The sequence below is a fragment of the Ochotona curzoniae genome, unplaced genomic scaffold (genome assembly GCF_017591425.1).
Source record: "Ochotona curzoniae isolate NIBS_2020 unplaced genomic scaffold, NIBS_Ocur_1.0 contig_4792, whole genome shotgun sequence".
Taxonomy (NCBI): Eukaryota; Metazoa; Chordata; class Mammalia; order Lagomorpha; family Ochotonidae; genus Ochotona; species Ochotona curzoniae.
In genome coordinates this window covers 4,284,720-4,300,543 of record NW_024466389.1, presented here as the reverse complement: position 1 = coordinate 4,300,543, position 15,824 = coordinate 4,284,720, and the positions used below count along the sequence as shown (strand labels likewise).

Below are 15,824 nucleotides of genomic sequence, written 5' to 3'. Positions count from 1 at the left end.
CCTAATTGAAGCTTTGCGTATTCTGTTTAAATGCCATTCTGATGAGTCTGTTCACTTGTGTTTGGTTCCTTGTCTAACATGGTTCTAGGATTTAAAAAAAAATTCTAAATATAATTGTTAGGATTCTTAAGCCATTTTAATGAACATTTAGCTAAATAAGCCTGTCTGTATACTGAAAATATTTAGTGAGTTTCATGTTTTAGTTGAGGGTTGTGATTTGTGCCAACCAATGTGTGTGTCTCTGTTAGGTCATTGGGTTAGATAATAGTGTTCATGTAAGAGGTTTTTGGTAAAATGACCTGTTTGTGATAGGATAGAATTATTTTCAAGTGGTAAAATTTGCCTATATGTATCAGCACATATCAGCATATATATGTAAAGTATATATGTGTGTACATACATGTATGTATTTGTATGATTTTTATTCACTTATTTGAAGGACAGAGATTTACTCCCCAGATGTCTGCAGCCAGTTGGCGTTGGGCCAGGTCATGTCCGGGAGCTGAAGATGCAGTCCGGGTCCTGTGGTAGAGGATCTCGCCTGCCTCACCATCGCCTGCCGCCCAGGTTGGAATCTGGGGTGGAGCCAGGGCTTGGGCCTAGGTACTCTGACATGGGAGGTGGGTGTCTTTAAGTGCAAGACTAAACTCCTGTCCCTCTCCATGACTTCTCACATTTTGAAAAATATATTTTATTTGGCTGGCACCATGGTTATCCAGCTAAGCCTATGACTGCAGTGGCAGCATCCCATCTGGATGCTGGTTCAAGGCATGGCAGCTCCACTTCTGATGCAACTCCCTGATAATGGCCTTGGAAGGCAGTGGAAGAGTGCCAAGTTCTTGTGTCCCTGCATCCATGTGGGAGACTCAAGAAGCCTCTGGCTGTGGACTGGCCAATGTGTCATTGAACCAAGATGGGATATCTGTCTGTATCCTTCTCTCTCTGAAATTCTGAGTTCAAATAAAAAGAATACAATAAATATTTAAAAAATGTATTTCTCTGAGAGACAGATAGCCAGACAGACACAGAGGAAATCTTCTGTCTGCTACTTCATTCCCTAAATGGGAGCCTAGAGTCAGTCCCGTTCTCCCATTTGGGTGTCAGGGATCCAGCCACTTGAGAAGCGTTAGCAGGAATGTGGAGTCAGGGCTGAGGTGGCATTCAGCAGACCCTCTGGATGCACACACCCATGCCATTTCACCTGCTGTGTCAGAGCACAGCTGCTCCCTGAGCCCTGCAGTGACACTCAGTGGGTCTGGGAGCAGAGTCTCACAGGTCATTCCAGGTGCCAGAGAGAACAACAACACAACTTTGAGCCTTAAGAATCAGGCCTTACAGAATACGATGCCTGCCCAGGCACGGTAGCCTAGTGGCGAAAGTCCTTACCTTGCATGCACCAGGATCCCATATGGGCGCTGGTTCGTATCCCGACTACTCCACCTCACTTCCAGCTCCCTGCTTGTGGCCTAGGAAAGTGGTGGAGGACAGCCCAAAGCCTTGGGACCCTGCACCTTGGAGGGGGACCTGGAAGAGGCTCCTGGTTCCTGGCTTGGGACTGGCTCATTTCCAACCATTGCAGCCACTTGGGGAGTGAACTAGTGGACAGAAGATCTTTCTCTCTGACTTTCCTTCTTTCTATAAATCTGACTTTCCAATAAAAATAAATAAATCTTAAAAAAAAAGTAAGATGCCCAGGTTTGGTGTTCAGTACTCCCTCTCGGTGGCCATTGGGTGGGCGTGGATCCCAGCTGGCTGCAGCTGTGCAGGCAGTGTGCTGCGCTGTACTTTAGGGCTCGGGCTGTGTGTGGTTGTCCAGGCTGTGGGCAGCAAGAGGGGTCGCACAGTGTTGCTATTGCAGCCTGATCTGAAAGAGCTATGCATAAACATGGCGTTCTGCACGCTTGGCTGATTCCTGAAGCAGCGGGGAAAGGCACACAGCTGTGCCCACATTCAGGAGGGCATGTGTGGGCATGCTTTTGGCCTGCATACCTGTCCGCCAGGCTCCCAGAGGTCTGACCCCTGGCACCCTTCCTACTTTCGGGGTCAGGAACAGTGGAGTGGAGGGTTAGGGTTGTACCGAGTTCAGGGGACCTTGGGCATGTGCTGGCCTGGATGCCTCCCTCCCTGCCAGAAGCTGGCTGCTTGACTTGGGACCAGGAGGCTGTCGCTGATAAAAGTAGACGTTTCATATGTGGGAACTTCCTGCAGGTGAGTGTAAGCTGCTTCTCATTACACCCAGGGTCAACATGCCCCCTCGGGGTGGGTCACCCCGCAGTCTCCTGCAGGGCACCACCTCAGCTGCTCAGTTCCTCCGTCATGTGCCACTTTAGACTTGTTGGCTGAGAGGAGGGGTTCCTTTTTTGCAGCAGGCCCTTGAGCCGCCATGGCTAGTCCTCTGCTGTTAACTCAGCCATTTTCTCTCTGGTCTCTGTGCCTTCATGTTTCTGCTTCCTATTCTACTAAGGATTCTTAGTACTGGTTCTTGTCAACGTTGTTGATTAACAGTTTGGAGTCAGACTACCCGGTAAGCTCCCACCAGCCCTCCCCCTGGGTCCTCGGGTAGCCGCTTGCCCCCTTGGCTCTTGTGTGAGGACAGCTGGAGCCGAGTGAAGGGGCTTGGAGCTGGGGGTGGTGTGCTGTTCCTTCCTGATTTTCTCATCTTCATCTTCCTGACATCTGGCATGGCTGTTGTTTTTGATACCATATTCTAGCAGTTTGTTTTGCTTCAGAAAATGGCATAGTCACAACTTGTAGTCAATTATTTTCCTCTTTTTAGGTGAGATCATTTTATTGTATCTGTCTTCTTAGATTGTCTGCCTGCCCAAGTCAAGTTTCCCAAGCTGTGTTTCTAACATCTCAACACCTGCAAGTGTGTAAGTGTTCTGATGTCCGAATAAATCTTCAGTGTCTATTAGCACCTCAATGCTGCAGAAACACCATCTAGAATAAAGGGTTTTCCTTTTTTATCCTCCTCTCCTGTTACTTCAAAGCACACCTCTGACCTTAGGAAATACATGTGAAATTAGTCTTTCCTTTACCCGATGTCTTGTCCCCTTTTCCTTAGTGAAGCAGGAGATTCGGGGTTGCTGTCACACTGCCAGGTGCTCTGTAATTAGTTTCCTTCAGGCAGCTTCTGCACCCTGGGACTGAGCAGGGACAACAGGTGGCTTTCTACTTTGCACATAGGCCCTTCTGGAGCTAGTTTTGGTTGCTGCATTCATCTCACTCAGATCAATCAGATAAATGTTCTTTTTTACCCCACTTGAATAGCCATATTCATATACGATGCTTGGTTGACTAAAATTTGGATTACTGTAGACCAGTGTATAAGCACTGATAAGAATATTTTAATAGGGCCCAGTGTGATAGCCTAGCAGCTAAAAATCCTCGCCTTGTACCTGGTTTGTATCCTGGTGATCCTGCTTCCCATCCAGCTCCCTGCTTGTGGCCTGGGAAAGCAGTCGAGGACAGCCCAAAGCCTTGGGACCCTGCACCCATGTGGGGAGACCTGGAAGAGGCTCCTGGCTCCTGGCTTTGGATGGCCTTAGCTCCAGCTTTGGGGTCGCTTGGGGAGTGAAACAGCAAAAAAAAAAGATCTTCCTCTGTCTCTCTTCCTCTCTGTATGTCTGACTTTTCAATAAAAATAAATAATTCTTTACATATTAAAAAAACCTTTCAACAAACACTAAACAAAAACAAGGACTGAACTCTTCTGTCATTGGGTTAAGCCTCACAGGTGTGTGAAGGAGTGAACAGCTTTCTAGAAATTATTTATTGTTTTGACCTTTGCTTACACAAAACTGTTGACAGATAAAGAAAAAAGAAATACCATAGGGCCATGTTATCTATTGCTAAATAACCAGCTATCCCACCACTTAATGACAGTGTGGAAACATTTATTGCTTTACAGTCTTTGTGGCTCGATTATCAGGGCATGGCTTGGCCAGTGGCTTGAGGCTGCAGTTGCCTGGGTTTGTGTCCAGTGTGACTCCTTTACATGGCCGTGGGCAGGAAGCCGCAGCCGCTTGCCAAGGGACCGCATACCTCTTCATACAGGTGTTACTTGAATGACTGAATATCCTGGTGTTTGGGTCTCCCAGAACAGGTAGAGAGAGCGCGGGGGAGGAAGGAAGGAAGGAAAGAAGGAAAGAAGCAGTGACCCTCAGGGCATATGCCATTTCTTCTTCCATATTGAATTAGATTCAAGTCCTGAGGCCCAGCCAGCATGCAAAGGGATTAGGTTTTGCTTTTTGTTTGTTTGCTTTAGATTTATTTATTTATTTGAAAGAGCCACAGAGAGGGAACAAGGGAGAGACAGAAAACCTGGCATCTTCCATCCACTGATTTATTCCCCCAATGGCCATGAGGCCTGAGGCTGTACCAGGCCGAGCCAGGAACCTGCAGGCTCCCATGGCAGGCCCCACGTGGGTGGTGGGGGCCCAAGCATTTGGGTTCCCTGCTGTTGCTGTTTCAGGTGCGTTAACGGGGCTGGATAGGAGATGGAGCAGACAGGACTTGAGCTGGTACCCACAAGGGATGCCAGTGTTGCAAACAGCTTGAAATGCTGTACGGCATGCTGTGTGAGGGTTCACCGCTTGCCTCAGATAGCCAGGATGGGCCAGGCTGAAGTAGGGAGCTGGGGACTCTGGTCTCTCACATTGGGGGAAGATTCAGGTGCTTAAGCTATCGCTGGCTGCGCTGGAGGTCCACATTAGTGGGAGCCTGGGGCAGGGCTGAACTGGGACTCGAGCCCAGGCTGTCAGGGGCGCAGGTATAGCTGCATCCAGTGCCCACCGTGAGCTGTGCTTCTTGAAGGAGAGTTTTCAAGGACTCTGTGCATTGATGTAAAGATCTGTGTACAAGTGGATTTGCGGGAGATGTGGCCGATATCAGGATGCCTCCGCTGCCCTGAGTTCTCTTGAAGCCAGGTTTCAGGAGGGAGCTTGCTGCTTCTCCAGAGCCCTAGTCATTCATGTTCCTTCTGTCCTCTTGTAGAGTGCCATCTTCCCTACCCTCTTGTTCTCACAACCCGTCTAGTTTATTGCATTTAAAACTGATTAGAGGGCCTGGCGTGAAAGCAAAGTGGTTAAAGTCCTCGCATTGCATGCACTGGGATCCCATATGGACACAGGTCCTAATCCCGGCAGCCCCGCTTCCCATCCAGCTCCCTGCCTGTGGCCTGGGAAGGCAGTGGAGGACGGCCCAAAGCCTTGGAACCCTGCACCTGTGTGGGAGACCTGGAGGAAGAGCTCCTGGCTCCTGGCTTTGGATCGGCGCAGCTCCAGCCGTTGCAGCCGCTTGGGGAGTAAATCATTGGACAGAAGATCTTCCTCTCTGTCTCTCCTCTCTGTATATCAGCTTTTCCAATAAAAACAAGTAAATCTTTTAAAAAAAGCTGCCTAGAAGAAGCCAGTGTGTTACACTTAAGGGGCTGACAGCATGACTCACAAGGGATGCCAGCCATCTCCACCTGCAGGCGCTGGCATTCCTCTGTGGGTGCTAGTTCTTGTTCCGGCTGACCACTTCCATCCGGCTTCCTGCTTGGGGCCTGGGAAGCAGTGCAGAATAGCTTAGTTTTGGCTGTTGTGGCCATTTGGTGAGTGAACTAAGTGTCTCTATCTTCTGTCTGAAAATCTGCCTTTCCAATAAAAAGTCCAGTAAATAAGCCTTTTTAAAACATTTTTTAAAAAAGATAGGGCCCTGTGTGGTGGCCTAGTGGCTAAAGTCCTCGCCTTGAACGCGCTGTGATACCAAACAGGTCCTAGAGTGTTTAGAACCTGCACCTGTGTGGGAGACCTGGAAGAGGCTCCTGGCTTCAGATCGGCTCAACTCAGGCCATTGCGGTCATTCGCAGTCTGAATCAGTCGATGGAAGATCTTCCCCTCTGTCTCTCCTCCTCTCTGCGTATCTGCCTTTCTAATTAAAAAAAATATTTTAAAAGACCCCTTAAGTTCTTAATTTTTTAAAAAAGATTCATTTATTTTTATTGCAAAGTCAGATATACATAGAGGAGGAGAGACAGAGAGGAAGATCTTTCGTCCGATGATTGACTCCCCAAGTGAGCGCAACGGCTGGTGCTGTGCTGATCCAAAGCCAGGAGCCAGGAGCTCTTCCAGGTCTCCCACGCAGGTACAGGGTCTTAAGGCATTGGGCTGTCCTCCACTGCTTTCCCAGGCCAGAAACAGGGAGCTGGATGGGAGGTGGAGCAGCCGGGATTAGAACAGGCATCCATATGGGATCTTGGCATGTTTAAGGCGAGGACTTTAGCCACTAGGCCACAACGCTGGGCCCTGCTTTTAAAGATTTATTTATCTTAGTGTATGTGCAGTCCAAGTGAGTACAAGTATTTATTTATTTTTGTTGGAAAGGCAGATTTACAGAGAGAAGGAGAGACAGAAAGATCTTCTTTCCACTGGTTCACTTCCCAAGTGGCCTACAATGGCCGTAGCTGAACCAATCCACAGCCAGGAGCTTCTTCCAGGTCTCCTACGTGTTCAAAGCTGCCAAGCATTTGGACCATCCTCTGTTGCTTTCACAGGCATGGTGGCAAGAGTTGGATTGGAAGTGGAGCATCCGGGACTTGAACTTGCACCCATATATGTGCTGTATGACTGTGGTGGGCCCCAAGATGCATTATTATTTTATACCAGTTAAACTGTGTAACATCTGTCCCGGCTCCAGGGTGTCTAAATATGAAACGTTGTGTATCTTAGGATCATTGAAATATGATCCACTAGTATAGGCTTTTTTACATCCGTACAGTCCCTGGAAAGTATGTTTGAAAATAGATTTTAAAGCAGATTATTTTCTCCCAAAGGAACAACGCTATAAACTTTACTCTTGCCTAAGTAGTTGGTGTGAAAAAGCTCCGCCCTTGCCAACAGTACAGTGAAAGCAGAGATGCTGGGCAGGCATTGTGCTTCAGTGGCATGGCTCGAGGCTGTGTGCTTGCATCCCAAATCTGGGTGCTGGTTCGAGTCCCAGCCACTTTGCTCTCATCCAGCTCCTTACTAGCTTGCTTGGGAGTCAGTAGATGATGGTTCAAGTACCTGGTCCCACCACATGGGAGATCTGGACGGATTCTTTGATGTGGCACATCCCTGGCTCTGGCAGCTATTTAAGAGTGAACAGGCAGGTGGAGTATACCCCTCTGTTGCTCCCTTTGTGTACTTGCTTAAGTTTATTTAAACGGTGAAATCACACATGTGTGGGACGTGTTCGGGGCAGTGTAAAGGATCGGGAGGGATGAGAGGGAATGTTCTGCTTTCCATTCTGTGTTTGCAGGAGGAGAGATCATCCCTCTGTTTGCAGTCTCGAAGGATCTTGGGGAGGGAAGTGGTGTCATGCTCTGGCCTCAGTGCCCAGTGAGGGCAAGTGTGCCCTGGGGAGGGGTTGTTGGTAGAAGGCTGCTGGGATTTGCAGACTGATTTCATTCTGCCACGCAGAGACTTTTGGTAGTTATTCTAAGAGTTGCTGAGGATTTTTGTTCTGATTTTTATCAAGTACATATAACAGTTACATTTTGCTTTCCAGTAGATGTGATTTAGAAAAACAGCACCTGTCTGTGTCGTCATTTTGACCTGAAGTGTGCTGACTTTATTCTAAGCATTGATGGAGCTTGTGACTCTCAGTAGTGTTTGCCTTTAGTTTCTCTGCTTCCAACCTGCAACTTAGAAATGCAGCTCTGGGGCCCGGTGCAATAGTGTAGTGGTTAAGGTTCTTGATTGAGCACGCCGGGATCCTATATGGGTGCCGGTTCTAATCCTGGCAGCCCCGCTTCCCATCCAGCTCCCTGCCCGTGGCCTATGAATGCAGTCGAGATTGGCCCAAATCTTTGGGACTCTGCACTCGTGTGGGAGACCTAGAGAAAGCTCCTGGCTCCTGGCTTCGAATTGGCTCAGCTCCAGCCGTTGCAGCTGCTTGGGGAGTGAACCATCGGATGGAAGATCTTCCTCTCTGTCTCTCCTCTCTGTATATCTGTCTTTCCAATATAAATAAAATAAATCTTAAAAAAAAAAGAAATGCAATTCTGAACTCTTTCCTGGGATCCAGTTTTCTGATCTGTTAAAATGGAAATAATAGCATTACTTAATTCTGAGGTTTGCTGTGAGGACCTAAGTAGTAAATGCAGACTAATTACGACAGTAAATAATGCAAAATCAATACATATAAGTTTCTTAAATAGTCCGTGGTAAAAATTAGCTTAGTTTCACTGTTGTTATCTCTCAGAGAGTGATTTTCCAGTATGGTTTGTTTACTTGTTGTTTGTAACACTCAGCAATCAGGAAATGTGGAGGGCCAGTAAGTCCACCCAGAGTGTTCAGGTAAGTCTCTGCTAGGTACCAATTCCCACGTCATCACTGAGTGCAGGAGTGGGTACCTCAGCATTTGCTGACATCACTGCATCATCGAGCGCCAGACTCGATGGTGCTGGTGGAATCGGAGTGATCGTCAGTGAGTGGCCAGTGTTGTGGCTGAGGTGTTCTTTCACTATAGATGTTCCCGAAGGACGTTGAGAGAAGTGTGACGGGAGCACTGGGGAAATTAGTGCATGTACAGCATTAGTGTTAATTGGGCAATTGGCCGGAATCCTGATGTGGACTTCGTGAGCTGAGTGGAGTATATGGCTGAGCTGAGGGTGAGGTCTTGTCCGTCCTTCTCAGGGTGGCTTCCATATGTACTGCCTTTTTCCAGGGCTTTCCCTCGAACCTGGGGAAATGACTGAGTCTTTTTTTTTTTCTTCCAAATTTAAGGGTCAGGTATCATGTGAGATAGAATTAGGTGGGGAAGTAATTGGCTAGATTTGCTATTTGGAAAAGTGACCCGAAATGTGGCACTTTGGTAATGTGCTGATTCTAATTTTGGCAACAGGAACGCAACTTTTGAGGAATATGATTATATATGAGTGTGCTGGCAGAGCCAGGCTGGCTCTGTATCACCAGTCTGGGGACTCTTCATTTGGAGCTTAGAAAGGCGGCACAGAGGAAGTTTGGAGCTGCTGCGGTGCTGGGGCGTGGCTGCTCAGGCCTGGCGTCAGCTGCTTTGAGTGCCTTGCTGTGTGAGGAGTGCCGAGGAAGGAGCACTGCTGGGTAGTATTATTCAAGAAGGCGATGAGGGCGTTTTGGCCTAATCTCTTAAACCCAAAGCATACATAGTTGCATACTTGTTGAAAAAATTTTTTAAAATTTTACTACTTATTATTATCATTAGTATTATCTTTTATGATGCAGGTCCATAGACCTTGGGTTTTCCCTTACCCCTTCCTAATTCCCTCCCCGCTCACTGAATTCCTCTATATCATTACTAAAGTATAGTTCTTCATACACAGTCATATGTCCCTCATTGCGGGCATGGACAGTGACAGAGAGTCCAGCATTCTATTGTTGAGGTATAGTGAACAGTTTCATTGGGAGTCCATCTTTGTCTGGAAGTAGAGATGCATGCTGTATTGTATTCTCACATCTGGATATGACAGTCTCCATTACACAGTTACTGTACATCCCCTTAAATGAAAAGCCACAATACAAAACCAACAACAGGAAGAAAACTAGAAATTTACAACACCATGAAGTTAAATAAATAACATGGTACTAGATATGACAGTCTCCATTTCATAGTTACTATATTTCCTCTTAAATGAAAAGTCACAAAACAGAATTAATAGGAAGAAAAAAGAAATTAATAAAGTTAAATAGCATGCTACTGAATGACTAATGTGTTACTGAAGAAATGTAAAAGAGGGCTTGGCTTGGTGGCCGAAGAGCTGCAGTCCTCACCTTGAACGCGCCAGGATCCCATATGGGCACCAGTTCTAATCCCAGCAGCTCCACTTCCCATCCAGCTCCCTGCTTGTGGCCGGGGAGAGCAGTTGAGGACGGCCCAAAGGCTTGGGACCCTGCACCCGTGTGGGAGACCTGGAGGAAGTTCTGGCTCCTGGCTTCGCATCAGCTCATCTCCAGCCGTTGTGGTCACTTGGGGAGTGAATCATCGGAACAAAGATCTTCGTCTCTGTCTCTCCTCCTCTATGTATATCTAACTTTGCAATAAAAATAAATGAATCTTTAAAAAAATAAAAAATAAGTATTTATTCCTAGTAAGTTTAAAACATATGTTAAACTAATGGGAAGAGGCATTTGGGCTAGTACTTAAGACAACTGCATCCTTTAGTGTTGAGTTTGAGTCCCAATTCCCCTCCAGATTACAGCTCCTATTATTTTTTTTAAGATTTGTTTTTATTGGAAAGACAGATACACAGAGAAGAAGATCTTTATCCCTGATTCACTCCCCAAGTGGCTGCAATGTCTGGAGCCAAGCTGATCTGAAGCCAGGAGCCAGGAGTTTCTTACAGGTCTCCCACGTAGATGCAGGGTCCCAAGGTTTGGGCCATTTTTGACTGGTTTCCTAGGCCTCAGGTAGGAACTAGAAGTGGAGTAGAGCAGCTGGGATGTGAACCAGCATCCATATGTGATCTTGGTGCATACAGGACGAGAAATAGGCACTAGGCTACCATACTAGGTTCTTGAACATGTATTTTTTTTTTAAAGATTTATTTATTGGAAAGGCAGATATACAGAGAGGAGGAGAGACAGAGAGAAAGATCTTCTGTCTCGTTCATTCGCAAGTGGGTGTGATAGCCGAAGCTGAGCCAAACTGAAGCTAGTAGCCTAGAGTTTCTTCCAGGTCTCCCATGTGGGTGCAGGGTCCCTATGCTTTGGGCCGTCCTCGACTGCTTTCCCAGGCCACAGGCAGGGAGCTGGATGGGAAGCAGGGCCACTGGGGTTAGAACTGGTGCTCATATGGGATCCTGGTGCGTTCAAAGTGAGGACTAGCCAGTAGCCTATTGTGCCGACCCTAAGCATGTATTTTTGATTCAGTTCTTATACCTCATTAAAAAAAAAAAAAACTGAGACATTTTTTTGTTTGTGTAAATTTTTTTTCCTGCTGGTGGACATTGGAATTGGCATTTAGAAAAAATTTATGTGAAAGATACGTAAGTGGCCAAGATTCATTTGTAGTTGAAAGCAGTTACAGAGGTAGGGAGAGGCAATGAGAGAGAATATTTCTATGGTTCTTGGGCCCGGCGCAGTGGCCTAGTGGCTGAAGTTCCTCTCCTTGAACTCGCAGGGATGCCATATGGGTGCCAATTCTAATTCTGGCAGCTCCTCTTTTCATCTAACTCCCTGATTGTGGCCTGGGAGAGCAGTGGAAGACTTCCCCAGTCTTGGGACCCTGCACTCGCGTGGGAGACCCAGAAGTGCTTCTGGCTTGGGATCGGTACAGTACCGGCCGTTGCAGTCACTTGGGGAGTGAATCGTTGCATGGAAGATCTTCCTGTTTGTCTCTCCTCCGCTCTGTATATCTGGATTTGTAATAAAAATAAATACATGTTAAAAAAAAAAAAGAAAATTTCTATGTTTCTCTTCACCAACGGTTGCAGTAGCTGGACCTGAATTAGACTGAAATCAGAAATCTAGAACTCCCTGCATTTGAGTTTCTCATGTGAGTTCAGGGCCCTGGCACACGGCTCATCGCACAGTGCTTTCTCCGGCGCGTCGCAGGGGCTGGACCACAAGGAGAGCAGGTGGGAGTAGTGCCAGGGTGGATGCTAGCATCACAGCAGCCCGGCTGGTACCACAGTACCTGCCCCGTTTCTGATTGCTTTGTGTTTTGTATCTGGACTGTTACACGATAGTCTAGGTGTGTCTGCAGGATGAATTCTGAGTAAAATTATTGAATCCGTGGATGTGTGTATTTATTGTTTTAGATGTTGATAATAAGTTTCCTTCAAGATAATGCCAGTAGTATACAGAGTGAGTGTGTAGGGTTTGTATTTCCTGGGTAATAGGAAATTTATTAATCTTTGCTCATCTGGTCATTGAAAAAGGCCAATAGGCTCATTTGATTTGAATTTTCTTGCTTATGAATGAAGTTGATAAACTTTTGATATATCAGGATTGGAAAAACACATTATATGGTCTTTGAATAATAGAGCCGGGTGGTTTATGTTAGAGTGCTTTGTATAAAGAAGAATGTTTTTATTTCAATGTCAGATTTACAGAGAAAGATCCTCCATCTGCTTGTTTACTGTGCAAATAACTGCAACAGCCAGAGTTAAACTGATGAGCCAGGAGCCTGGAGTTCTTCCTGGTCTGCTGTGTGGGTGCAGGGCCCAGGGGCCCTGGGACTTGGGCCATGCTCTGCTGCTTTCCAGGGCGCCAGCAGGGAGCTGGCTATGGGGAGTGAATGTGATACAGACTGGCGCCCATGTGGGATGCTGCTGCTTGCAGGTGGACAATCAGCCTGTGAGCCCTGGACCCACCACCAAGATAGGATTTTTTAGAAGATTAATTTATTTTTATTGGAAAGTCAGATATACAGAGAGGAGGAAAGACAGAGGAAGATCTTCTGTCCGATGATTCCCTCCTTAAGTGACCACAACAGGTGGTACTGTGTCAGTCTGAAGCCAGGAGCCTCTTCTTGGTCTCCCACGCGAGTGCAGGGTCCCACGGCTTTGGACCATCCTCAACTGCTTTGCCAGGCCACAAGCAGGGAGCTGGATGGGAAGTGGAGCTGCTGGAATTAGAACTGGCGCCCATATGGGATTCTGGCGCATTCAAGGTGAGGACTTTAGCCACTAGGCCACGCCGCCTGGCTTGATAGAGTACTTTTAAATTTTATTTATTTGAAATAGAACCAGATGCCATAAAATTTACCGTTTTAATAATTTATTTTAAAATTGTCAGCTGTTGCCAAAGTAGTTGTGGTAGGTAACCGTCAAGCTGAACTTGAGATCAATTCTTTCTTTGTAAACTTGTGAGTGTGGTAGACTCAACATGAACTGTGAAAGTCCTGTTTTTACAGGCTCAGGCCTCCTACTGGGAGGGGTCAGGCCCGCTGGATTCTGAAATGGAGTTGTGCGTGACAACTGCTTTGGAACCTCGGGGCTTTCGTACTGGATGAGGGCTTGATTTCAGTAACTTGTGGTTGAAACTGATCTTCAACTGCTGGAAGTGACAAGACTGTGGCCTTTTCTGGAAATGTTTTAAATTCAAAATTTAAATGAGTAAGTTCTCAATTAAAAGATTTGTATATATGGTAAGTGCTTAAATTATTATTATTTTTTAAGGTAAATTAGCTGTTTTGGTCATTTTTTATTTCACGGATGGGCGTCCGTGTGTTTATGAGCAGATACCCAGGCCGCTTCCTTTGAGTGCAGCAGTGAAGTGGCCTGTGTGGCTCCTCTTGTCCATCTAGACACTCCGAGCCGGACAAGGCACACTGCTCCAGGTTGGCCTGGTGCCCTCTGAGAGCCGGCTCTGGCTTCTGGCACTGGCTTGCGTCCGGCAGGGTCCTTGGGCAGCCCTGTCAGTGGCTGTAGGCATTTACGTGGTAGGAGCTGCTCTACCGGCTCCACCTGGGACCCTGTTCTGTCTGGGGCAAGATGGCAAGAGGATCTTGTAGTAGACGGGTTTTTGTAAATCTTGTTTTAAAAATTTGTATTTATTTATTTATTTCAGGGGCAGGGAGAGCAAAACAGAAAAAAAAAAAAAAAAAGAGATCAAGAGCTCTCTGCTGTCTGCTGGCTCACTTTCCAACTGTCTCCCACAAGCCAAGGCTGAGCTGAGGTGGATGTTTGGGGCTGGGAACTCGGTCTCAGTTTCCTGTATTGGTGCCAGGGACCCGGTTACTTGTGCCATCCCTGCTTTTTTCCAGGGTCTTCGTTAGCAGGAAGCGGGATTTGGGAACCAGAGCCGAGTACAGTGAGTTCAAGCACCTTAGCGTAGGCTGCTGGCCAGGCCCAAGTACCTGCTTTCTATTGATTTTGCTTTTGTGTGTATGTTGACATTCATTTTCTTTTTTCTTCGAAAATATCCTTAAAATTGTAGTTCTCTGTGTTGAAATCAACCCTCTCCATTAGCTTTTAATTTCCCATGTTTCAATGTTTTTTCTGTTTGGGAGATTATTGTTGATTGACTTAATCTTCGTCAAATCCCTCTCCTCTTTTTTGCATTTGCATCTGGTTACCATTTTTGTCTTAAGATATATCCCACTGTTGTCCTTTCAGTTGTCATTTTGATTAAAGTGGATTTTTTGTGGGTTTTTAATTCGTTTTTTTTCCTTAATCTTTTCTTGGGGAGATTGAAGATCATACAGGTGACAGTTGGTTGGGGCTGTGGCTACTTGGGATGACAGTGATATGAGTGGGGGTCGCACATTTATAACTCTACAAATAATATTTTGTGCTGAGTTGTGGTCATAATTAAACAATTACTTGGTATTTTGAACACAATTTATACATATTGTGTAATGCAACTTTTTCTCAGCTTCACTAAAATGCCCTAAATTGTAAGTGTTTCTGCGCATTATCAAAATAAGCTTGATAGGCCTTTGTAGTTAGTGTAAGAACTTTGGTCCAATTTCATTGGAACTGTAGGCCTGGGCTATGGCTGTGTGTGTCCTCACTGTGAAGTGAGGGGAACAAGTGTGTCTCTGGAATGAGAATACAGATGTGGAAATACTTAGGAAATAGGAAAATGCTCTATAAACCTCAGGTACTTAAATAGTTGTCTTTTACTTAGGGACTCAGCATTATTGTAGTTCACCAGCCTTGTTTAATCTACCAGTATTTACCCTCTGAAAGAGTTGAATGAAATGTATTTTAAAAAAAGATTTGTTCTTATTGGGCAGTCAGATATACAGAGAGGAGGAGACAGAGGAGTCACTCTCCAAGTGATTGCAACAACATCTGGAGCTGAGTCGATCCGAAAGCAGGAACCAGGAGCTTCTTCCGGGTCTCCCACACAGGTGCAGGGTCCCAAGGCTTTGGGCCATTCTCGACTGCTTTCCCAGGCCACAAGCAGGGAGCTGAGTGGGAAGCGGGGTGCTGGGATTGGAACCGGCACCCATATGGGATCCCAATGTGTAGGGCGAGATGATTTTAGCCACTAGGCTTCTGTGCTGGGCCCTGCTGTTTTTTTTAAATAAGATTTATTTATTTTGATTGGAAAGGTAGATTTACAGAGAGGAGAAACAGAGTTCACTCCCCGAGTGGTCTCATTGGCCCAAGCTGGGCTGAGCTGAGCTGAAACCAGGAGCGAGGATCTGGGAGCCTCCTCCAGGCCTCCCATGGGATGCAGGGCTCAAGCACTTGAGCCACCCTCCTCTGCTGTCCCAGGTCTTAAGTGGAGAATTGAGTGGGAAATGGAAGAGCTGGGAATTGAACCTGTGCTCATATGGGATGCTAGCATTCAGGGCAGCTTGAGCGTTAGCTTGCTATGCCAGCGTTCTGGCCCCAGTATTTTAACTGTTTAAAAAGATTTCTTGAGAAAGATTTATTCATTTGAAAGAGTTAAAAGGGGAGAGAGACAGAGAAAGAGATCTTTCACTGGGTGATTCACTCCCTGGATTGCTGCGGTGCTTGGGCTAGGCCAGCTCGAACCCAGGTGTCTGGGAGTGCATGGGGCGTCCAGCAGGACCGTGTGTGCTGGCTGCTGCTGCAGGACGACCAGCACTGCTAATGCAGCGGAGCCGCCAGTGTAGGAGTTTGAGCTTTTACAAAACATAAATCTTAAAAAAAAAAATCATATTTCATGATTGTTTCTTTTTTGCCATTTTCACTGTTTTTTTTTTAAGTTAACATTTATTTATTTAGTTTTTTTTTAAAAAAAGATTTATTTATTTTTATTGCCAAGTCAGTTATACAAAGAGGGGGAGAGATAGCAAGGAAGATCTTCCGTCTGTTGATTCACTCCCCAAGTGACTACAAAGGCTGGAGCTGAGCCGATGTGAAGCCAGGAGCCAGGAACTTCCTCCATGTCTCCCAC

At 46.3% G+C, this 15,824-nt stretch overlaps 1 protein-coding gene across 1 annotated transcript in view; it reads left to right on the top strand.

Moving 5' to 3' along the window:
- The first annotated feature begins 395 nt into the window (after positions 1–395).
- The window catches only part of RERE (arginine-glutamic acid dipeptide repeats), a 348,281-nt gene continuing 332,852 nt past the window's right edge, over positions 396–15,824 (top strand). Inside the window, exon 1 of the mRNA XM_040987860.1 lies at positions 396–620. Coding sequence (XP_040843794.1) covers positions 509–620 — 112 coding nt within the window. The 5' untranslated portion in view covers positions 396–508. The remainder of the gene's footprint in view (positions 621–15,824) is intronic.